This window comes from Nyctereutes procyonoides, unplaced genomic scaffold (assembly GCF_905146905.1).
Source record: "Nyctereutes procyonoides isolate TBG_1078 unplaced genomic scaffold, NYPRO_anot_genome, whole genome shotgun sequence".
NCBI classification, from domain to species: domain Eukaryota; kingdom Metazoa; phylum Chordata; class Mammalia; order Carnivora; family Canidae; genus Nyctereutes; species Nyctereutes procyonoides.
The window spans coordinates 8,600,885-8,625,588 of NW_026575031.1; the positions used below are offsets into that span (position 1 = coordinate 8,600,885).

The window sequence follows — 24,704 nt, forward strand, 5'->3', positions numbered from 1 at the left end:
GAGCCATGTGGCAGGGTGGCATGTTGGCTGCTCTCTTGGGAAGGAAAGGGCAAATGAGCAAAGAGACACTGGAGGGTGAGAGGAATTTAATTTTTCCTATTTTATTATATTAGAGACAGAGAGCAGGGAAGCTGACAAGGGAGCCTCCCTGACCTCCCCAGGACTGTGCCCCTGCCCTCTCAGAGTTGATAACACTCTGTCCTTATCCCTTGTGTGCCCCCTGCTCCTTTCCTGCTCTGTGACATTGCCACCATTGTTTTAGAAGCTAAGTCGCTATTTAATTTCTCAAATTCATATACAAATCTTTTCATGTCCCCCCACCTCGCCCCACTCCATCCCAATTCAAATTTAAGTTCCTGAAAAGCAGAGAATGTTTGGCGACTGCCGAGCTCCATAGGTGCTCAGCTGGTGCTGGCTGCCCATCCTTCCTCTCACTCAGGGCGTCCTGAAAACCATCTGAGCTTCAAACAGCATCAGGCAGCAAGAGCTGGTGCTCTACTGGTGGCTGACACGGCTTCATAAAAACAGAGGAGCGCCCCACCACAAGACAGCAGAGGAGGAAGGGGATGGATGGAAATAGCCTTTGCATACTGCTGGCAGTGGTGTGCAAGAAGCCCAGGCAGGATGAGGGCAGGAGTTGGGCTGGTTTTGCAGCATTGGATAATGAATAAAGATGAGTCAACAGCATTTACCCCACATGGCCATTTTATTCTGTGTTCAAATAATACAATGATTTTATGAGCCTCATTGTACGCACTTGGATGAATCCAAGGCAGGGCTGTCTTCACTGTTGCAGCAAACAGGTCTTACAGCGTGGCTCACTCTAATTTAAGGAGAGCCTGTTTTTGCAGATGGAAAGAAAAGATGTTGAAGTGGAAGCTGTTGGCTGCTCAAATGGAGGGGGTGAGTGGCGTCCCAGGTCGGCATTATCTGAGGGTGGGGACCAGTTTTACAGGTCCAGGAGCCCTGTTTACCAGTAGCTTAGGGGAGTTGATTGAGTCCTGCTTTCCAAGCTTATAGGAGAGTATGGCATAAATCCATACCTCTTAAATTTAGTATGTGTAGCCATCTTGAGGATGGGATAGGAGGTTTAGCACAAAGGAGGTAGGAATCTCCCTAAAATGCAGACCTCAGGTGGGGCCAGAGGTTCTGCATTACTAACCAGTACACCTCCACATATTTTGTGTAGTAAGGATGGATTTTGGAAGCTGACTTTTCTGAACTTTCATTACCTGTCACCACTCATTTCCTAACAACCAAAGGGCTGCTTAGGGAGGCAAGAAACACGGCCTTTCTTAGAGGCCAAGAAAGACGGCCAAGTCTTCCAGATTTGCTGGGCTTCATGAGAACCACATGCCATTCTGGTCACACCTTCTATCAGCCTGGGCATCTCAGTGGCTCAGGTTATATATTTCTTTAGTCAAGTTCCTAGCCTGATGGGAGACCTGGATACTTTGACGGGGCTTCTCTGTGTCCCCAGTGATTTATCTGCAAGCCTTCTGCAAGGATGGGCTTCCTCCTCAAGGCTAACCTACTCCTTTAAGGGTTGATTCTTCCTATTTTTTTCTCTTGGGGCAACTCTCCAAGAGGTGGGATGTACTGGCCACAGTGCTTACATGATAAATAAGGGAATCCCATTTAGAAATAAATAATCGCATCTAGAAACCCTCAGGGCAGGGCAGAGAAACCATCTAGAAGGTGAGAAGAGAACTGAGGAGAGCCCCTGGAGCAGGTTGGTCAGTGAGCACTGGCCTGATGCCTGACTCCATTTACCTGCTCAGATGTCCCTGAGCTACATCCCAGATCCTTGTTCAGTGAACCTGAGCTGCAGATTTGGGCTTTGCCTGGTATTTCATTGGATCTGGGTGCTCAGATGAGGCTGCCTGATGGAGATCCCAGGGAATCACCATTCCTGGGGCTCTGAGTGGCTAGGGAGGGCCTGCTGAAACCCATCAGTCACTTGTTTGGCTTTGTTGTTGATGAGACTAGCGCTCGGTCTAATGCTCTGCCTGGACCTTCTAGCCTCATACTATTTATCGATACCCTGATTCATAAAAATGAAAACCACAAAATATAATAGCCTATAAAAATCACAAGAACATAATTGCCTTAAATTTAACAAAGGCATTTTTTCCCCCAGAGAACCCAGAATCCTCCTCAGGTCCTCTTGTTTATTCCTGGAGGCCCCCTGTTCCAGGAGGCAGAGAGGAGTAGAGTCGAGAGGGCTTTGAGCTCCAGCTCATAGGCTGAGGTTTCTGGGGAACCAGTCTCTTCGTTGAGCCACATTTTTATTCTCCACACTTTGGGCATGCATGGGACCCTGTGGCTAATGGACCCCCTTCCCTTTAGGGAAAGGTTTAAAAAAATACCTGTGGCTATATAATTCTGACACATGCTTGTGTTATGTTCCTTTTTCTCTTTTTATCTCCCTCAACTTTTAAAAATTTTTGATTTTTTTTTTTTTTTTTTGATAGAAAGCCCAGGTCAGCCCGCCTACATCCCTTGCCAGAGAGCAGAGATGGCTGTGCAGGCCGGTCAGCCCTAATGGGCTCTTCGCCCCCAACCTTAGAAGCAGATGGGATTAGTGAGGCTGGGACTTAGGATGGACACTGGCTCTTCGGGCGTTTCTTCCTCTCCACCGCCAGCCTCAAGGCCTGAAGGAGCTTGTCCTTGTTATTCAGGATGTTGTACTCAGAGAGCTTCACCAGCTTGTCAAAGGCAGCCTCTGTGTATGTCAACTCCTTGGTAGCATATGGAGTTTGAGGGCCATAAATGTCCACGTGACCCTGTTCCAGCTCCTCAGGGCTTCGCTCCACACCTGGAGGCAGCAGAAGGACTTGCTATACATGGAAGGTTGTAATGACTTGTGTCTGTATCTATCCCCGTGGCCTGTCCCAGCACACATGGACACACACATCTGCATGAAAACACACATACACATGCACACACACACACACACGCATGCACATGCACACCTCCAAGTTCCTCAGGACAGGGATGCAGCTTGCCCATTGTGGGGCCTCCCTAGCATGACACAGCACCAGGCCCATGGTGGGATGTCAGTAAATGGTGGGTGACTGAAACAGTAGAGGGGGACATTACTGGCTAATGCAAGCTGGAGGGCTTTGCTTTCTTCCCAAAACCCAGGTTGGTTCAAACTAGAGCTAAGCCTGGCTTCCCTGTTAGTAAAGTCAGAAGACTGCACAAGTCTAACGATAGGAGCTGTCGGCCCCAGGCCAGGAGTGGGGGTAGGCGGTGGGAACAGAGCTCAGAGGCCGCATACCTGGGGCCTTGTACTTCTGGAAGGTGTCATTGATGAGTGGGAAGAAAATCACAATGGGGGCATCCGGTTCCTGGGAGTTCTCCATCAAGTAGCATTCCTTGAGGTTGTCCTCCTCCTCCTGCAGCTCGTATTTGGGGAAGGGGATGTTCTGCATGGTGCAGTACTCACATGTTTGCTTCATGGGCTGGAATATCACAGGACATGTTTGAGTATTGGGGGTGGTGGTGGTGGTAAGAAACCCGGACTCTTAGAAGCAGCTTCCTGATTTCCCCAGCCAAGTCTCAGGTCTGCAACTACTTTGCCTGTTTGCGCTAATTTTAGAACAAAGGGCCTGAGGCAATAGGTTGGTGTGTGTCCACTGCAAGCTCCTGAAGGTAGACAGAAGCCCTTTCAATGACACTTCACCCAAACACAGACCTGATAGATGTGAGTGGCAGCCTGAGGGTGACTGGAGCTATGCTGCGTAGAGCCATGTCTGGCCAGGCTCCCACGGGAGGTGCATGGCCTTTGGAACTGCCAGAGGGCCACAAGGCTGGAAAGGACTCTGAAAGGGCATCTTTATAAATGTGACATTAACAGAAAGAGCTGTGGACTGAGAGTGTCAGAATCCCCTTAGTTCTGGCCTCTGTTGCAAGCTCACTAGTGATCTTGAACAAGCCACTTCCCATCTCTGTGCCTCAGTTTCCTAACCTGTGACACGGGAATAATAGCAGTTGGGCCATCTACCTCCAAGAGCTGGTGTAAAGATCAAGTGAGAGCATGTGTAGGAAAGCACGTTGTCACTCATTTATGAACTTGAGTCATTATCACTGGTGTCATGCTTCTCCTTGGTCTGTACTCCCCTTTCCTGGGCTTCAGGACAGGACTGTATTAAAGGAAACCAAAAAAGAATTTCTTCCCCTTAAAAGACCAGAACTTTTCAAAGGTAAATAGAGAAAAATAAAAAATAAAAACCTCTGGTCCTGGTTTTTAATGTAATCACACAGAGGGTCATACTTCCTGGGCAAAGGGGTAATGTGATTATTTTGAAAATAGGACATTATAAGATCTCAAAGTGGTACAAAACTTTAGAATTGACTGGACTCTATTAAGGTTATTTTCTAAAACTCTTTTTTTCTTTCTTTTCTTTCTTTCTTTCTTTCTTTCTTTCTTTCTTTCTTTCTTTCTTTCTGCTTTCTTTCTCTTTCTTCTGATGAATTGCCAAATACAGCAAATGCTCAGATAATAAAATTGCCCAGAAATAAAACTAGAATTTGCTCCATGAGACTACTTAAAGCCCATGTGAGGGCCAGATGGCTGCCCCCTGAGATTTGAATGGCTAACCTCACATCAAGTAAAGCAGCTTGAGTTTCTCTGATGCTAAGTCTTGGGGCCTGCGGGGAATGCATGTTCTCCCATTTCCCAGTTTTGTGGGGCTCGGTCAGTGGCCTGTCTCAGAAGAGGCACTGTGCTCCTGCTCAGGCAGGAGACCTTCTTTGTTACACTTGCCTTTGTCTGGGACCCAGCGCAGTAATTGAGGTGAATGATGAGGTCAACTTTCCTCTCAGGCCTGAGGAGGGGCGGGTAGCTGGAGTTGACGAAGAATGCAGTGTCCAACAGGCACAAATGGTTCACGGACTCTGTCAGCTGGTTCGGGAAACCATCTAGCACTGTGTCTGAAAGCCAAGATTTCCAGTTACTATCATGCCCTGGTGACCAGATCTCAGCGGATGGTCACAGGCAGCTGGTGTGGACACAATGCTCTGCCTGGAGCTCCTTCACCTGGGCCTGGGCCTCGATCCTTCCCCCTTCTAGCCAGGATGCCCAGTGAGTCCCAGTGCCCCTTGGGGTGTGCTGATGAAGAACAGCGTTATCTTGGGGTTGTAGCAAGTCTTTAATGGAACACACATAGAAAACCCACTCTGACTCAGCCACAGAGCTTGTGGGGTCAAAGGGGTGTAAGAGGGGATCCCCAGGTGGCTCAGCGGTTTAGCGCTGCCTTCAGCCCAGGACGTGATCCTGGAGACCCGGGATCAACTCCCACATCAGGCTCTCAGCGTGGAGCCTGCTTCTCCGTCTGCTTCTCTCTCCCTCTGTGTCTCTCATGAATAAATAAATAAAATCTTTTTTTAAAAAAAGGGTTGTAAGAATATCATAAATTAGTACAAACCCTAAGCCCAGAGCCCTGCCCTTTCATCCCCAGACAGTGAGCATGAGGATCATTAGGCCAGGCCAAAGCAGCCATTTACAGGCTGTGGTCAAGGGAAATACCAAAGATGGCAACAAGTCAACCTTCAAGCCTCAGCAGGATGGGGAGGAGGTACTGAGTTTAAGACCTGGCTTTGCCACTTACTATTTGGGAGTTCTTGAGCTGGGTCATCCCTGCCCAATTCTAGGGAGCACCATTCACATTAAAAGGTGCCCCCAGAGTATAATTAAAGAAAGTCAGCACCCACATTTCCCCACCAGGGTCCCAACTTTTACCTGCTGGGATTGTTGTACAAATTCAATTAATTAAATATTAACACTGTTCCATCTGCCATTCAGAACCTCACCAAACATGGAATACACCATGGGATACACTCTGACCCATGAACATGGTCAGAGGAATTTTGTCATCCTTTCTCCACGGCAGCCTCAACATGCACTTCCCCCTTTATGGGAACAGAGGCAGGCAGCCAGGTAGGGTTACCTCTCCATATGGAGAACTGGCTGTTCTGGAGATAGTCTGTGTGCAGCTGCAGTCCCAACAAGAAGTTGTGGAACTGAGACACAAAGGCCCGATGGGTGAGGATGCTGCGGAAAGTATTGGACAGCCATGACCCTGGGATCACCACCGCAGTGTCCAAGACGTTGGCATCACATTTGGGGATTTCAGGCAGGAGTGGCTCATCTTCTGTGGGGGAGAGGGAGGATGGAAGGCAAGTCATAAGAGCTGGGGTCCCCAGATTGCCCAGGTGAAGCACTGCATTGTTACCTGGCACCCAAGGGCCAGCCACTGTGAGTGCCGCTCATACCTTCCTTGCCTAGGTTTTAAGATCCTGGCACTGGAGTCAGGAGGATTCAGGTGAGAGAACAGGGACAGGGTGGTGGAGAAGAGGGGTGATGACAGGTAAGGGGAGTCCCAGAGAGGACAGGGAATCTGGACTGGGAATCAGCCACCTGTAACTGTGCTCCTAGATCCCCACCCCCTTAGCTCTCCTCGGCACTGTGCCCTCTACCAGCCCTCCCCAACCCCTAGTCAGCCGGAGCTGGCCCCTGAAGCTTGTGACTGACCTCCAGTCACCCTCCTCTCCAGGCAAGGGTTATCTAACCCTAGCTACTGTGTCATCTCTGAACCACAGAGATGACGTTGAAACATGTGGCAGGTGGACTGGTCCTGTGTTTGTGATCCGCCCCTCCCCGCATTGCCCAACCAAGAGGGGAAGCCAGTGGGGTCACCCACCGATGTCGTGTACTCTCTCTCTCGTCCACCTGTGGAAAAACTCCTCCGAGCTTTGGGACAGATTCCAGGCATCAAGCAGGTTTAGGGAGAAGATGCTGCTCCACAAGCCTAGGGAGCAGGGCCAGCCGTGAGCAGCTCTGCCCCAGAGCCCCCAGACCCCAAAGATCGACTGCTTCTACCTTGGTCTTGATGTTCCCTCCAAGTTGGGCTGCTCAGGGGGTGAGACAGACTTTGGTTTCCCTCCCCACTGTGCAGCTGGACACCCATGACTGATGAGGGCATGCTGGCAAATGCAGGAGGGTCACCTGCTCAAGGGGTAACCCAAACCAGCACCAGCACAGGATTGTGGGGGAATAGAGCATGCCTCCCTGTTACTCCTCTACTTGAAAGGATTCCCACAGGCCTCCCAGGCCAGGAGTCACCTAGCATGTAGCACATCCGCGACTCTGGGATCCTCTTCATCAGCCGCCCCATGAAGAACTTGGAGCCGAAGAGCTCTGTGGGGATGAAGGCCCCATACTTCTGCAGGCCCACCTCGTAGGGAGAGAACTCGCACCACTCTGCACATGAAGCAGCACGGCAGGGTGTCAGGCTCAGGCCTGGACAGCCCAGCCCTCCCTCCTCAGGGCTCCTACAGGTCCTGGGCCTTGGGGGTGCCTGGCACAGGGAGGCCACAGTTCCCCCACAGGACACATGGGGGCGCCCACAACTGGCTTCTGCTGCCAGACAAAACACCGCTTTGCAACCCTCATGGCTCATTTGCTCCACAAACTGGATAAACAGAGACCACACTTGACTTTAAAGCAGGATAGGTATCCAGAGTCCCTCATTCTGGGTACCTTAGGAAATATCTAGAACCCCTTCCCTTCTTAACTTGATTACCTCTGTCCCATCAAATCTCTGCTCCTAGAAAAGCCATGAAACCCCACCAGCCTAGTCCACCCACAAAGAAGAGGTAGCAAAATCAAGGTGAAGGTCGGCAAAAGTGTGTGGTGGGTTGTGTGTGTGCTGGGGTACTGGGTACCTTTGCCTGCTGAGAAGGGACACCCTTATAAATTTCTAGCCACCAGTGTTACCTCTGAAATCCTGGTTGCTTACATCATCCTTGACATTGATGGTGAGGTAGATGGGCAGGGGGTTCTGGCCTTGGCTCAAAGCAGCACGCTGATCTGATAGTTTGGATTCATTTCTCTGTGGGGAAATGAAATGGTGAAGGAGAAGCAGCAGCCTAGAGGGAGAGCAGAATTAGGGGACAGTCTGGACCTCCAGCAGGCCATTTCCTGCATCCTGAGCTCACCAGGTCACTATGTAGGTCCCAGGCAATACCAGTCAAACCTGCTCTTAAAATGTACCTGTAGAATGTTCACTCATCCCTGGGCTCTTCACCGTCCCAGACATATGGATGAGAGTGGGACCGAATCTGCAGTTTAGGGCTATCCCTCAGAGTCCCAGGATCTCCCCATGTCTCAAGGACCATAGAATGAAAAGGTCGGGGTGGAAAAGGCCACCACTGTCCCTCTTCATCCCCATCATCTTCCACCCCGCATACATTAGAGCAGGTCCATTTTTCTTATCCGCTTTGCACATTGGGCTCCATCATAAAATTTACTTGGGAGGGGGAGAAAAAGCTGCTTTTTAAAAAATTCAAACAAAAGGTTTGGAAATGTGTACCTGATGGCAGCCAAAGTCCCTCCCCATATCAAACCCCAGGCAACACTCAGATTTCTGTTATCAAAAGCCTTGGTGCTTTCTTCCTCATCACACGGAGCACTAAATATTATCAGAAATATTAACTACCACTTATTGCTGTAATTTAAGGAATAGCACAGAGCAAGACCAGAATTGAAACCCCAACCTGCCTGAATCCAAAAGCCAACACCTTCAGTCTCTGCCTGCCTTGCTTCATCATAAGGACAGATTAGATGGTGGGTTATGAAGAAGGGGAGAGTGGGTGGGATCCATTGAAAGCTGTGAGTACCTCAGTTCTGAATCTCTATTGCCTAGCATTTTCTGACATGTGGGAGGCACTTAATTTTTTTTTTTGAAAGAAAAAAAAATAAAGGAATGAATGCACTTTGAAGATGAGGTTCAGGTCATCTTTCATTTTCAGGATGACTTCATCTAGGGACCTCCTAGAAAATAATTTGCTACCGTCCGTCTCCTGGCAAGTTCCGTTTTGAGTTCAGAACTCCTCAGATACTTTTGGGAGTGGGGCAGAGATCCAGAGATAGGTCTGGACAGAAACTAGGTGGGATGCTCTGCTTTGGGGCCAAGCAACAGCTAAAGTCGGTCCTCCCTGGGGCCTGTGCAGCTAGAAGGGTCTGGGTGTCTGCTGAGCTCACCCTGATGTCCAGGACCATGGCGTCCCCTGCAGATGCCACTGCTGCCCACATCCCACATGGTGCTCACAGCAGCTGAGAGCACCAGCACAGACTGCTTTTCTTCTTGGGCACGTAGTATGCAGATTGTTGGATCTCAGAGCAGAAAGGAACCTCCTTGGGCCCATCCTCTGTGAGGCGGCCATGAGAAGGAGCCCTACAGACCTTCAACTGCAAGGAGTATGATCGACTCAAGGGCATTAGCTGCTGTGCTCTGAAATCCATGGCTGAATTTGCGCTGGGGTCACACTTCCCATTGGGCAGCTCCCAGCACATGACTGAGCAGCAGGGATCCTGAGGCAGGCCCATTCATGCCCACGGAGGTCACCAAACTCCTGACAGACAACTTGTTTAGAGGATTCTCCAAGGGCCTTGTTGAACCTTCTAGACCAGCAGTCTAGGATGCTTCTCACAGCCCTTCTTCCCTCTCTCCTCCACTTGAGGTCAGACTTGTATCACAGTCTAATGCCTTGCCAGTCTCCTCCAGCTCCCTCCCCATGTTCTCTCCTGGTGTCTTGGCCAAGGAGGACACGCTGCCACTCTGCAGGACAGCATCTAAGCCATCCCCACCACAGGGGTCTCAGTCACTAAAGGGATGTGGGGAGACAGTTCCACCATCTTCCTCCATCATGCACTTGGGCACTTCACGCCTCCTACAGTCCACAAGTAAATCTGCAGATCTAAGCTAACTTCCTTCTGAGAAGTAAGTCTAAACCCCCACCCCCTCCCCAATGAAGAAAGAGAGCTGGACATCCATGGGGCACACTGGACCTCAGAAGATGCTGAGCACTTACCTCATCCCCCAGACAGGCCTCAATCAGCAGGCCCCAGAAATCTGTAAAGGTGACCTTGTAGCCTTCCTGACTGCGCTGCCGAAGCTCCTCCTGGAATTTGGAGAGCTGGTCTGGGAACAGGGCAGGCATCTTGTCCTTGACCACATGCCTCCGTGCCTCAAGTACGGCAGGCTCCAGATTTTTGGAGGACCAGTTGGGGTCACGGTACAAGGTAGCCATGGTCCTAGAGAGAGACACGCATGGGGATAGAACTGAGCCAGCCCTGGTCCAGTGAACACGGGAATCTGGCTATAGAGAGGGTGGACAGATCATGGGAGACCCTAACCCACCAGGAGAAGAGCCTGGAGGGAAAGAGGGGGCATTATTATTCAGAGTCACAGTGGCCACCATTTCTTGACTGCCTACCACGTGCCAGGTATAGCATGTTGCTTAAGAGTGAGGATTCTGGGGGTGCCTGGGGGGCTCAATCAGTTAAGTGTCTGCCTTTGGCTCAGGTCATGATCCCGGGATCCTGGGATGGAGCCATATCAGGCTCCCTGCTCAGTGGGGAATCTGCTTTCCCTCTCCCTCTGCCCCTTGTCCCCCCCACATTCCCGCCACAGCTCATGCTCTCTCTCTCTCTCTCTCAAATAAATAAAATCTAAAACAAAAAACAAAAAACAAAAAAAAAAAAAAAACAAGAGTGAGGATTCTGGACCCAGATCTTCTTGGGTTCAAAACCAGACTCTGCCACTCACTAGCTGTGTAATCTTGGGCAAGTTATCTAACCGCTCTTCATATCAGTTTTCCCATCTGTAGAATGGGGAAAATGATAATTATACCTACTTCAAAGAGTTATTGAGAAGATTACATGAGTTAATGCAATTTAAAGTGGTTAGAACAGTAGCCAGCGCAAAGTAATTGCTGGGTCGTGGCATGGCGAGGCCAACATTTGATCCCAGGCTTGGCTGATTCCAAATCCTGGACTCTTTCCACTCTGCCACAATTCCCACAATAATGATGCTGGGTAAAGATTGATTTCCCCCTTTTCTTCTTAGCTTAAATGTGGGCAGTGGGAAGGAGTAGAACAAAGACGGAGATCCCTCTAGCCCTGGATCACTGCCTCTTGTTGGCCTGGACCCAGCTTTTCTGTCTCTGTCAGAACAGCACCCGGGAAAGCACCCGGGAACCCTGTACTCCACAGTCTGCGATGTCCCTGTTGTCTGAACAAGTGGCCTCTTCCTTCACAGGCTTTGTTTCTGGTCTGGGAAGGTGGGGGTTGGTCAAGAGATTTCATCAACAAAAAGCACCCTGCTCTCCATAAGATTCACTCTTACTTTTATATGTTGAAAGAGCTTTCAAAACCATTATAAATGATTGATTTTAAAAGAATACTTCCAGTGCTTTCCCAGGCCAGGAGATCCCCTTCCCTCCCCCCACCCCCAGGGCCCCTCAGCTCCTCCCAGTCTCCTGCTGGGCCCAGCACTGCCAGGATGCAGGCACCCCTCTGCCCTGATGGAAGCAAGTTTTATCTCCTTAGTGTACCATCCATGGGCAATGCCAATAAACGTCAGCTATCCTTCTGTCTCATCTGGGCTGAAGCCTTGGATTTCCTGATGCACCAGCAGCCCTTAGCCTTCCTAGGGCAAGTTCATGTCCACTGCTCAAATATAAGCTACCTAGAGCTCCTCCAGGATGAGGGGCCCAGCTTGGGACCTCCAAGGCTCAGAGGCCCACCAGAGCCCCTGACAGAAGAAGATGCAGCCCTGGTGGTCAAGAGGCCCCTGCCAACCTGGACCAAGCTGTGTTATGACCTCAGTGGGCCCCTTCCACCATAAAAATACTAAAAAGTATGTTTTATAGTTATTGTATAAAAACAAATATGATCATGCTATTTATTAAAACATTTCCTTCAACCTAGACGTTCTTCCCCCCCCCCCACACTCTTAAGAGAAAGTAAAACATTTTTTGTGGGCCTCTACAAGCATTGTGGGCCTTAGGCACAGTGGTTCCCATGGAGACATTGGCCTCACACTGGCATCACCTTGGGGGGCTCACTTTCCTTGCTCCCCGGCAGGGAGCAAGGAGGTGGGAGCCTGAGGAAGCCTCCAGGGCAGAGGGAGGGGCAGGATGGGGGTGGGCTGGAGCGTGGGCAGCCAGAGCAGCTGGGCCAGCTTACCCACCCTAGGAGAGCTGGTGTGGTCAGAGCGGAGGGAGGCATCTTCTGGGCAGGATGGGTCAATGGCAGGAGTGGTTCACTCAGTGCTAGCCACTGTGTTCCTGGGTCCCGGCCACAGCCCCAAGGTACCCAGTACTGGGAGAGCCTCTCACAATGACCCCATGGGGCAGTGCCATTGTTAACTACTTACAGATTCTGAAACTAAAGACTCAGAGAAGTGAAGCTGCTGCCCAAGGTCACACGGCTGTAAGTGGTAGAGCTGCCCAGGTTTTGCAAGACACTCTAACTTAGGACAGAGAGAGGTTCACCAGAGACCCCAGGCTGGCCTGTTTACTGCTTGCTCTGGGCTCCACCAGACAGCAGCATCCAGCTCCTTACCAGGTGGCCCCTGACAGGCCCGTGATGTAGCTGGCACAGTTCAGGATGTTCAGCTTCTGCAGCGCCAACAGGTGGCCATACATGGCGGTCATGGATCTTGTTCCACCCCCAGTGGCCATGATGGCTATCAGTGGTACCTGGGAGCATACAGAGCTGTTGGAGTAGTGCTGGGTAGGAGAAGACATGGACTGGCATATAGATGCTCAGAAAGAACGGTGGAGGAGGGACCTGATCATAGATAGTGAGGTGTCGAATGACCTGAAAACTGCCTTTCCCAGAGTGATGGGCCATCGGGTAGGTCTAGAATTAGATCTTAGCTCCAAACCCAACAGTTGGGGAGGGTAAATGGCTCTGAAGCTTTACATGGCTTGGTTAATCAGAACACCATAGCTGGAAGAGTTCTTAGCCTAGCCCACAGTTAACAGATGATGACACTGGGGTCCAGAGGGTTGAGAAACTCCCTCGAGAACCCAGCTAGTGTGTGATTCCCTAATGGTTCCTTCTGTACAAGGATATGATATTAGGGCACCAGGCCCAGACCTGGCATATGATAAGTGCTCAATATATACCATATGAACAATAGCAGGAATCACTGTATTCTTGACGTGGGAAGGAGTAGAGATGTCACCTCTAGATTTACATAGGTGTGAGATGTCCTTGGTGTTTTCCCGTCAAGACAGGAGAGTGGGGAGAGGGACCTTTGCCAAGATGTACTCTCTTTATTTGAGCAGGGACAGTAAGATCCTTCTATCAGCTAAAGTCTCATCATAGTCCTCCTCAGGCATGAGGTCTCCAACCTCTCGCCCAAGGTCAGCCTCAGGAGGCAGGCACTGGACTAGTGATCTGCTGCCTGGGGGGTGTGGGCCTCAGTCGGTACCAGGGAGGTGACAAAGGGCTCTAACAAAGGCACACTTTCTGCCCTATGGGAAAAAGCTGGCCCTACAAGGGGAAGCTGCTTCTCTATAGTTTCCAACTGATGTTTTTTCTGGGGGGTTGTGTATGTGTGCATATTTGGGGGAAGAGATAATTGAAGAAGAGCCCACAGCCTTTTGGATAAAGGCGGTAGAGCTTTAGATGTTTTCCTGGCTGGGGAGAGCAGGCCCTTTTGTCCCTGTGTAAGTAAGACGTCTCAGGATCCCTTAGTGCATGGGGAGGAGCAGCTGCGGCTCCTTGCTTTCACTCCCTACCTTGCCCTTCCCTACCCTTGCAAACCCACGATTGAATCACATCCAGCACAGCCCTCAGCTGGGCACCCAGGAAAGGTAGTGGCGAGGTCACCCAGGGGCAAAGTAGGACTTGGAGGTGGCTGGCAGGATGTAGTGTCTGAAGGACAAGCTCGGCTCAGAGGGGGACTTACTCCCAGGCTGGCAGTCCTTTGCTTACACACCTCATCCACATGCAGGTCCTCCTCCAGCTGCAGCACCTGTTTCAGTGCCTGAGCCACCACCACCTTCCGCTTCTGCAGGAACTCCAGCTCTGCTGCACACAGGCTGAAGCCCAGCCGCACATCCAGCGTCTGAGGGCTAAGCAGACAGAGGAGCCTGATAAGTAGGCCTGTAGGCTTCACCACCACGAAGATAAGGTTTTAGGGTCAGTTGGTCATCAGCTTGAAGCCTGGTTTTGCCATATACCATTTCTAAGACTTTGGGCCTCAGCTTTCTCATCTGTAAAATGGGGCTAATTGTGCTTAACTCTCAGCACTGTCTTCAGCACTTCATGAGATTGACAAATGGAAAGCCCCTAAAGCCTTAGATGACATACTCTCAGCAGAGCCTCAACAAAATCAGGGACTAATCTAATCCTCTACATCCTCAGCTTATCTGGAAAGTCCAGAAAGGCTTCCTCCAGGTATCTTCCATAACTCGAGGCTAGACAGCAGTGACAAGGAGCCCTGGGATCCTTTGGGTCAATCTCTCTGGACCAGGCTTTACAATAAGGGCTCTTCTGTGGAGTTCACATTCTCTAGCCAGTTCTTCTTGGTCCTGGAGTAAATACTCCTCTGTGTGTTTGTGCAATTGACAAAAACCTTTCATATTCCTGATGTCATCACCCTCTCATCTCCATAGATCTGCAAGGCAGGTGGGCAGGAGCTGCCATAGTGTGTCCAACACGTGTCTTCTTTTTATCACATCCTTGCCCTGGACAAGTCCAGGCTCCTGGCCTGGCAGCCAAAACCCTACATGATATGTCCAGCCTCATCTTTCACTACTTCTCGGAAGGGCATGTTAGCTCTCAGAGCCCAGAAGCAGTCTCAGTTCCAAGCCTTTGCGCAGCCCTTGCCTTCACCAGAAGCTTCCTCCCTCTGCCTACGTACATCCCTAGTGTCCTTCCAGGCTCAGTTCCCCAGGGACTCCAGGTGAATGGACTTTGACAAATTTCTGACCTGAGTCTTACTTAGTGGCCCGAACCCCCAACCAGATCACATGTCCTTGAAACCAGAGCCTGGCAGCCTTGCCATCATGTTCCCTCCAGGTTGAACATGGGCCTACAGACACAACTATGAAGAAATAACTCTTTCCTTGGCCTCAACAAAAAATAAATAATAAAACAACAGTAATAACACTGGTTGATATTTACTGAGTGTCCCTCTTGCAGATCACTGAGGACTTCCCATGTGTTCTCACACTGGATCCTCAGGGCAACACGTACTCTTGGTTTTGCTCCAATTTACAGATGAGAAAAACTGCGACCGACCTACAGAGGCTAAATAACTTGTCCAAGGACAAATAGTTAATCAAATTGTAAATGGTCACTTGATTTTTGACAAGGGTGCCAAGGCAATTCAAAGGGGGGAAGAATAGTCTTTTTAGCAAATGGTGTTGGGGTAACTGGATATCCACATTCAAAAGAATTAAGCTGAATCCCTATATCACGTTGTATACACAAATTAACTCAAAATCTGTCATAGACCTAAATGTGAGAGCTAAAATCATAAAACTCTTAGAAGAAAACATGGGAGTAAATCTTCACAACTATTGGATTAAGCAATAGTTTCTGAAATATGATATGAAAAGCACAGGTGACAAAAGAAAAAATATATATACACTAGATTTCACAGAGTTTAAAATGTCTTTGCCAGGGTGCCGGGGTGGGTAGCTCAGTCAGTTAAGCATCTGCCTTCAGCTCAGAGGCTCAGGTTGTGATCCCAGGGTCCTGGGATCGGCCCCACATTGCACTGGACTCCCTCCAAGGAGCCTGCTTCTGCCTCTCCCTCTGCCCCTCCCCCTGCTTGTGCTCTCTCAAATAAAAATAAATAAATAAAATCTTTAAAAAAATGTCTTTGCTTCCAAGGACATTATCAAGAATGTAAAAAGACAACCTCCAGAATAGGAGAAAATATTTTCAAATCATATATCTGACAAGGGACTTATATCCAGAGTATAACAAGAATGCTTACAACTTAACAATAAGAGGCAAATAACCCACTTTAAAAATGGACAAAATATTTGAATTGACATTTCTCCAAAAAAAGATATAAAAATGGCCAATAAGCCCATGAAAAGATGCTCAACACCATTAGCCATCAGGGAAATGCAAATCAAAATGACATATCACTCCCTCAGTTGACTTAGAAAGACAGAAAGAGGGTGCTTTACCAGGGTGTAGTCTTCATGTGTAATGCGCAGTTCTCACCCTGGGAATTGAAAGATGAACAGCTTTTCAGGGATGACAATTTAGAGCCAAGTGGTCCTAACCAAAGAAGTGGAGTCTCACCACACTGTCCACCCTGACTCGACTCAGGACACACAGCCCACATGCATGCGCACACACACACACACACACACACACACACACACCCTTCATTCCTTCTTCTGGATTCCCTTTACGATCCTCAACTCAGCCTCTACACACTCTCTTTGGCTCTACACCACAGCCCACAGTTTCCTACCCCACAAGACTCCCCTGACCTGCCTGAGAGACCCCCATGCATCACCTCCCCCATGCTTTCCCCATCTCCTTCCCATGGGAGCTTGGGGCTAAGCTGCTCCCAGGCTCCTTCTCACTCCCAGGCCCTTACCACTGGCAGGGTCACCGTCTGGCCATCAGGGAGGCAATCAAGGGGCTGGCAGACAAGGCTGTTCTTCTTGTGTGCACAGCAGCAGCAAAGCTGGAAGGATGGATGGGTTCTGTGAGGGGTGAGGGGCTTTCTGGCAGCCCCGCCTGCACCAGTCCCCTATACTCCCCCACTGCCACTGTCTTGTACCCCATGGCTCCACTGGCTCTTGGGCACTTCCGTGTGCATCCAGGGCTGGAAGTATTTGGGGTAGTGGAAGCAGGCCGGGTTTGGGCAGCACGGCTCCCGGCAGTGTGAGACGCGTTGGGTGTGCTCGAAGGACTCCTTCACTGTCACCAGGAGGTCCTTCACTGGGATAGAGGACAAGAGGGATGAGCCCCTAGAAGCCTCTGACCTCCCCCACACCCCAACTTGAACCAGGAAAAAGCCAGGCTGGAAGAACCCAGGACAGGGGTTTAGAAGCAGATACCTAGGGTACTGGTTAAAATGCCTCAGTCTCATTCCATAGGGTCAGGCAGAGTCCAGGAATCTGTATTTAACAAGGCTGTGTGTGATGCTGACAAATGAGGTCCCTAGAAAGCCCTGAGATGCTGAATCCTCTGGACTAGCCCTGCTAGGTTCTGCTTTTCCAGGAGGTGCCCTAAGGTCATCCTCCTGCTGCATTGAAAATGGGCCTTCACCATACCACCAGATTTTGGGGGCGTGGGTTCTTCCTCCCTCCCTCTCCCACGTCTGTGTAGCTATGCTGCTCTCTTCTCTTGGGCCAGGGCTGGAAGCCTTGCATGAGTAAGATGGGATGGAGCGGTGAACTGAAGAGTTTTGTAATTGTGGATCTCTTAGGTCCCCACCGGCCAGAAGACGCTAGGACCCTCTATGAATTATAATCCGACCAGAGGAACAGGCACAGGTAGGGGGGCCCTGGGTGTTGTCAGAGCCCACCTGCCTTGAGACTGGCCACTGCAGCAGACCAGGAGTGCAGCGCAGACCCGAGTGGGCCAGGTGGGCAGTGCTGTACCACAGGCCCCTGCCCACAGTGCTTGTCAGGCCCGAGAGGTTCTGAGGGTCACGTGGGTGCCTGAAAGAGCATGCTCCTTACAGAGCAGGAGGGAGACCAGGGGTTCATGACCCCTGAAGGTGAGCTGATCCTGAGGAGCCCTGGCCAAGCTAAATCCAGACTGAGCCCAAGGCAGCCATGTGGCAGTTCGGTCCCCAGCAGCAGAGGAGGTCACAGGACTTACCTTTGCTGCTCTTCTTCTGCTGCCTGCATTCTGTGTGAACCTCTAGGCAGGAGACTTGACGAGCCTGAAAAAAAAGGACAGGAGGGTCAGTCTGAGCACCAGTTGCCCCCTCCCTCTGCCAGGCCAAATGGAGGAGATGAATGAGGGCATAAATTCAGCGCTGGTCTGATTTTGGGCCGACTCTGGGGTGTACCAAGTACATTTTCTGAACCCAATCAAGGCTTATCATCTCATTAAGAGATGGTTGTGAAAAGGAATCCATCCCGAAAAATCTAGGATGTATGGTCACCATTTACTAGGGGTCATGCTCTCAGCTACAGGTCAGAGATGGAAGCTGAGTGATTTGGTCCAAAACAAAAAAAAAAAGAGAGAACATTCCACTGTGAGCTTTGGAAGTGAGAACTTTCAACAAAATAGTCTTCTAGAAGTCAGATTCTTTTACCACAAACTCCCTACGACTGATTTCTGGGGGAGAGATCTCAAATCCTGAGGCTTTAGATGAATTTAATTGAAATATCTGTACCGATAGCTGAATTATGAAAATCTTTTAAACATCGGATTTGTGCTTATAGAAGGGAAATGGGACAGAGGCTGAATCAGAGAGGAGGCTGTTCCCAAGGAGGTACTTTAATTGGGGAGGTTCCCAAGGGGAGAGGTCGTCCTTGTGGGGTACGGGATCCAGGGCGATAGATGCCCCGGCTCCCTCTGCCCCAGAAGCAGGGGCCCAGCCCCTGCTCCACCCGTCCAAGCTCCCCATTGGCCTGCTTTAGTTAGCCTGGTTCCTGGCATGCTTCAGGACAGGGGTTCAGGTGAGCCCATGTTCTCTCCCATGGTTCTGTTCCCCTGAGAGCAGCAGCCAAGTGTGGCCTCTGGAACTACGGAAATCCGGAAGGACAATTACCACCAGCACACCATTGGTGATGAGGGACTCAGGTGGAGAGGGACTGGAAAACAAAATGAGAATGCCTGGTCAGTTATATTATTCTTGCTTGATTTCTCACAAAGGTGTTAAAGAGCCTGTATAGGGTCAATAATGAGGTAGCATGGCCTCCTTGATACTTATGAAAAATAGCAGCTTAAGAAACCTTAGCATGGGGGCTATCGGTAACTCCACTGGTTGAGCGTTTGAGTGGCTTTCTTCGGTTCAGGTCATGATCTCAGGGTCCTGGGATCAAGCCCCACATTGGGCTCCCTGCTTAGAGGGAGCCTGCTTCTCCCTCTCCCTCTGCCACTCCCGCCTGATGCTCTCTCTCTCAAGTGAATAAATAAAATCTTAAAAAAAAATAATGAAACCTTAGAACTATGGATTGTCAAGGAAAAAAGTGGCATACATTTTAAATAGAATAGGGAAAAAATATAGAAGTTGGAAGGAAGAGAAGAGTGCCATTTTTTAAAAAAGGGATAACTGTTTTTTATGCCCAATCAGATGCCCACCTGTGCTCTATGCCCAACTGTAAGGAGCTCTGAAGATAAACAGGTGGCAGAGAAAGGCCTGAGCCTGCCACTTGCAGCAGATATAAACAGTTCTGGTGGCAGAAATGACCCGTTTTCCTTTCTGTGCTTTATTTAATTCATGTATTTAATGAACAGTTCTGACCCAGCCAGAGAGGAGACTGGTATATAGAAAATGTCTTCATGTTATATAGTCAAGAATATAAGCCCTCAAGGTTACAATTAGCCTAGGGGAGTCCACAGCCCCCCATGCCAAAATTAGGCCTAAGATGATTATATCTCCAGATCAACACTTACTACCAATTTTGACATGTTTCATTTTGCAAGCTACCAGGAATTTTTCCTTAAGTCTTGATGAATCAAGAACTGGAGGAGAGAGCCCAGATGTTCCTCAGTGGGAGATAAAATTGATTTTAATTTGTTAATCAGCTGATGATGGAAAATGAGGCACCCCAAAGAGTTCCAAGAGCCCCTAGGTAGAGGACTCTCTCAGAGTGGAGTTTGACATGCTTTCTTGTTCTAGCTCTTGCCCCTCACCCTCCCCCTTTTCCTGGGCTTATCCTAAATCCAGGGGCTCAGCCCTATGAGGACTATGGAGAGGAGTCAGCTGCCCAATCACAAGGCACACTAACCATCCTGAACAGGGTTCTCCCCTCTCTACCCTCCCCTTTCCTTCTCTCCTCTCCTTCCTATCCTCCAGCTCTGGGGGCTCAATTCTACTTGAGTACCCAGCCTAGTCATATCCCTAGGACCCTAGGTTATTTTCTTAATTGAAAATGATGGTTAATAACCCCACATGTTGGATCTGAGCATCTCCTTGTATGGTTCAGAGTTGGCTACAGAGGGGGACAGGCTACTTCAGGCCAGGGTTTGGGGGAGTTTAACAGTTCAGGGTCAAAGAGGTGATCCTCTGTCTTGACCTCTTTCTCAGCCTGGCTTCTACAAGGCCCCATCACCACATGGCAGGAATTCTTCCCAGAGGCTACTCTCAGGAATGCAATTTGGCCAGAGTTCTAGATCTCTGAAGCAATTCTGATGTCAGGAGAACAGGATGAATAGGGGTGGGGCCGAGGCACCAACAGTATTTAGAAGCTCCCTCCCCTGATGGGGTGCCAAGGCTAAGAATGGGAGAGAGGAGGGCAGCAAAAAGGAAGATCAGGCTCTGAAATGCCTGCCCAGAGCCATTTGGGAATCAGGACTTTGGGGGGGTCCTAGGGGGTTGTGGCCTACTCACCTCTCTTCCAGCAAGAACTCTACCTCCAGCTCTTCCATGCCCTGGCAGGTGGATAAAGGGAAAGCATTTGTGTGCTGGGGCTGCACCTGTTGGCCCCAAAACATGTCACCCTCACCCCAGCGTCTACCCTCACCCCAGCTTCCCATCACTCTCCTGCCTTCTCAAAGGGCTCAGCACCTGGGACAAAGATCTGAGATAATATCTCCAGCCAGCTCAACTTAGAAGAATGGGGGCCCCTTCCCTCATCTATTCCTTCATACCTCTTGTCGCACAATTTTAGGAAGCTGTGACTTCACTGGAATTTAATTTGTCTGCCAGGATGTAAGCCAGGCAAGAGCAGGAATACTTGTTCCCTGCCGTGTCCCCGGGGCCTGGGACAGTGTCTCATACATAGTAGGAAATCAAGCATTTGTTGAATGATCGAATTGATAACATCCTGGTCTTTTTCAGCTCTGGTTTTCTCTGATTTGCAGACTTTACCTTCTTTACCCTCATCTGTCCTCTGTCCCCTGGGCTATCTTAGCAGCAGGAGTCAGGGAAGTAAAGGAGCCAGCACATACTCCATCCCTATTTTGTACTGTGAACGGTGCTAAGTGCCTTAATTATGTTTTCCCATTTTGGTGCCACAACAACCCTGCCAGGTATCATCATTGCCCTTAGACATATAAGGAAACAGAACACAGAATTAAATAGATTCTGCAAGGTTACACAGCCAATAAGCATAGCACCAGGACTGAACCAGCAGTACTATCTTTTCCTGACTTGGTGACATAGAGAAAAGCCCCTAGAGTGGAGCCATGGAAATAACCAGCTGCTCCTCATGAGGCAGGAGGCTGAGGGTCTGGATACCTGCACCCACCTCTGGGTTGAGTGGGAACTTCACATGGGTTTTCTTTCGGAAGCAGAGTTTGCTGAGGTCATAGAGAATTGTCAAGAGATGGTCATCTGGTGTCAGTGTGTCTTCATCACAGACGCTCAGCTCTAGCACATTCTAGGGGAGAAGAGAGGATACAAGTCTGGTTACTTTGTTTACATGGACTCATTTCCCTAGCAAGGATGTGGGTCTGGGTATGAGATCAGCACAGAGGTCCCTGCTCAGGTATGAGAGTCATTTGTAGAAAAATGAGCTCAGAGGGTATAGTGTCTATACTCTACTTTCCAACTCTCTGAAGACTTCCTGACCCTCTAGGGGGATGATGGAAGGGCAGAGGGAGCAAGACCCTTGCCAAGTCATAGGCTGTTCAGCACTGGGGCCCTAGATGCTAAAGAGAGCCCATTAAGTGCTAGACAACCCAATTCTGGGAAGCTAACATCTTAAAGCTCCAGGAGAGTGATGTGGCAAATTATGAGGATTCTCATACTTGATGAGCTTGGAGTGAAGTGTTTGAACTCTACCCGTTGGTTCATCAGCCCCTAAGGAAGTCTCATGGGTGGTCCCAAAGCTGCATGGCAAGAGTTGGGCGGCTACTATAACATCTAACTGAACACTGAAGTCAGTGATTTTAGGTGATGTGGATTAGCCTCTGAGGTCTCTTATTCCAAGGATCCTAGGAGATGTGGGTTAGGACCGGGTTTGCCTCTTTAGTCCCTATCAGGTGGTTAAAAGATAGCTGGAGGTTCCTTGCTGAATGAGATCTGTTGACCTTGTAATAACTAGAAACATGGACGTGCCCCAGAACCAACTGCATAGATTCGTACGAGCAGCCCCATAGATCTTTAGACAAAGGAAGTCCAAATTCTGATTTCAAGATGGAGTCTGAGCCCAAGTCAAGATCCCCTTTCCTCACCAAAATGATACATATGATAGAGGAGATAGTTTTCTAGTAACCAATATAAAGCCCTTCTTGAAAGCAAAAAGGACTTATCATGAACCAGAAATAAAGAATCACTCTAAAATATGGAAGCAATAAGCTGGAGATGTGAAGCCTCAAGTGACCCAAGACTGGGATTGATACCTCCATGATGAGGCCAAATTTGTTTAAAGAGCACTCTGTCGAGGGGGTGCCTGGGTGGCTCAGTTGGTTAAGTATCCAGCTATTGATCTTAGCCCAGGTCTTGATCTCACAGTCATGAGTTCCAGTCCTATGCTGGAATGCTGGGCATGGAGAAAAAAAAAAGGCGAAGAAAAAGAAAAATTAAAAAGAGCACTCTGCTGAGGTTATAGCTCAGCATGTCTGAGGGAGAATTCTCCCACAGGGGAGTCACCATAATCTGAAGAAGGCCAACACCATGAAACAACAGCCCAACAAATGAAAGAACAGATACTCAAGGAGCTAGAAATAATAAAGCCTTCTAAAAAGGAGTTAAGATAGGGAAAATCCTCTGGCTGGAATTAGACTGGCCTTGGACCTAGTGAATAGAATGGCCCTTCCCCTCCATGTGTTTTCTTACTAGAAGCATGTTCTGCAAGCATGCTCAATTTTTGCAGCTGGAACCACCAGGTTCCAGCAACAATTAGGTAGAAGGTGAGAGAGAAAGGAAAGACGATAGAGGATGAATAGACTTAGAGGGACAAACATGAGGCAGGCCTAATGAAGGAGTGGGTGAGTGAGAAGATGGGTCACTAGGAGAAGTAGGTGGAAAGAAAGACAAATAGAAGAAGGACACATAGGCAAACAGAAGGAAAAGCAGGCATGGGGTGGGATTGGAAATGTCAGCATGGCTGACACAGCGTGTCTTGCAAGTCTCACCTTCACTTGGCTCTGGATCTGGAAGCTGAAGGTTTCATTCCACTCTGGGTTTGGGCAGTTGGAGATGGTCCTAGTCTTCAGCCTCTCACGAGAAGCGGTAGGCAGCCAGAGGCTCACAAAGCAGTCTGTCTGGCTCACTGTCCAAGGAAGACAAGAGTGGGGAAGGGTGAGGAAGCAGCCTGGGTCCAGGAAGGAGAGAGTCGGAAGGAAACTTCAGGCAGGTCACTTTCAGAGCAAGCCTTTGTCTTCAGGCCTTTGTCTCCCCTCCTGACTCATGGATCTGACTCTCCAGAGACCTTTTCCCAGAACCCCTGAGAAGGCTAGAGCTTGCAGGCTAGAAAATTTTCAGAGGGGGATTCAGGTCCCACTGATCACTCTCAAGGACACAGATAGCCTCTGGCTCTTTTCAGAAGCATCCCAGCTCTCTGAGCTAACACCTGCTAAATTGGAACAAGGTCTGACTATACGGTTTTTCCTCTGCCAGGGGAATATCTGGAGGACAAGCTCCACAGGGTCCAGTCCAACTCTTTCCTTAGCCCAAGATACCAGGGAAACCACAGTAAGGTACTGCTCTTCCTTCGGGCTGCTGAGAAGCAAGGGGACATAGTCTGCTGTGAGTCTGCCCAGAGGGTCAGGATGGGAAAAGACTTGGGTGGAACAAGAGTTTAGGAGAATCTAGAAGCAGGGACCACCATTTACATAGAACTAATGTCTCTACTGCACCTAGCCAGGCTCTTCATACCTACACTAGTCTCCCAGCATGAGGCATGTGACCCAAGAAACCCTCTCACATCTAAGGCCATGTACTTTTTTTTTTCTCTCTTGAAATGAACAACTCCAATGTGATGTTGTGGGATGTGCTCCGGAGAAGGGACAAAGGCTTTGTTCTTTTTTAAAAAATATTTTATTTATTCATGAGAAACACAGAAAGAGAGGCAGAGACATAGGCAGAGGAACAAGCAGTCTCCCTGCAGGGAACCTGATGTAGGACTCCATCCCAGGACCCTGGGATCACAACCTGAGCCAAAGGCAGACACTCAGCCGCTGAGCCACCCAGGTGTCCCAAAGGCTTTGTTCTTAAAAATCCCTCCCAAAGTAGGGGAAGGACTCTCAGATCTTCTGGCTGGAGCAGCAGAAGGCATAGAGGTGAAAAAAAATAGCAGCCTAGTGTGGCTCTCTCCCTCCATTCTACCTGGGAGGAGAGAGAAACAGGTGCCATGATGGCCCTTGTCACTCTCCTGACAATGTGCTGGGGTAATTCCCAGGGTACACAGCAGGCAGGTAGAAAATGGTAAAAGTCAATACAGTCTCCAGTGTCAGAGAATCCTCTAGATGGTGGAACTGGTGTGAAGATAGGAGTTTTGTTCTAATAGGCCTGACCAAAACTACTAGTTCAAGTTATTAGTAGCAATGCCCGGTGAGAGTAAACCCGGGCTGTCCCCTGGGATTGACTCTCCACCCATGGTTTGCATCATAAGCATCCCTAGCCTCTGATTTCCTCTCCGATGTCTGATTAATCTTTGAGGGCTCGACGTTCAAGGGAATTGGAATTCATGGCCCTCCTCCCACTGAATAAAGGTAAGATGGCATTGCCTCTTAGGGGTCATAATTGCTTAATCCAGACACAAAGAATGACCAAAACCCAGAGTAATCTACAGAA

At 49.4% G+C, this 24,704-nt stretch overlaps 1 protein-coding gene across 2 annotated transcripts in view; it reads right to left on the minus strand.

Annotated features, from left to right (window-relative positions):
- Positions 1-213: 213 nt before the first annotated feature.
- The window catches only part of PLA2G4E (phospholipase A2 group IVE), a 34,501-nt gene continuing 10,010 nt past the window's right edge, over positions 214-24,704 (minus strand). For both annotated transcript variants that reach the window (XM_055316800.1, XM_055316801.1), the window contains exons 3-20: positions 23,045-23,181; positions 21,214-21,345; positions 20,355-20,395; positions 18,570-18,612; positions 17,669-17,732; positions 16,620-16,780; positions 16,434-16,523; positions 16,012-16,049; positions 13,803-13,938; positions 12,416-12,552; positions 9,880-10,102; positions 7,784-7,898; positions 7,130-7,267; positions 6,708-6,815; positions 5,955-6,158; positions 4,772-4,938; positions 3,284-3,467; positions 214-2,818 (exon numbers count right to left, since the gene is read on the minus strand). In XM_055316800.1, coding sequence (XP_055172775.1) covers positions 2,598-2,818; positions 3,284-3,467; positions 4,772-4,938; positions 5,955-6,158; positions 6,708-6,815; positions 7,130-7,267; positions 7,784-7,898; positions 9,880-10,102; positions 12,416-12,552; positions 13,803-13,938; positions 16,012-16,049; positions 16,434-16,523; positions 16,620-16,780; positions 17,669-17,732; positions 18,570-18,612; positions 20,355-20,395; positions 21,214-21,345; positions 23,045-23,181 — 2,339 coding nt within the window. In that variant the 3' untranslated portion in view covers positions 214-2,597. The remainder of the gene's footprint in view (positions 2,819-3,283; positions 3,468-4,771; positions 4,939-5,954; positions 6,159-6,707; positions 6,816-7,129; positions 7,268-7,783; positions 7,899-9,879; positions 10,103-12,415; positions 12,553-13,802; positions 13,939-16,011; positions 16,050-16,433; positions 16,524-16,619; positions 16,781-17,668; positions 17,733-18,569; positions 18,613-20,354; positions 20,396-21,213; positions 21,346-23,044; positions 23,182-24,704) is intronic.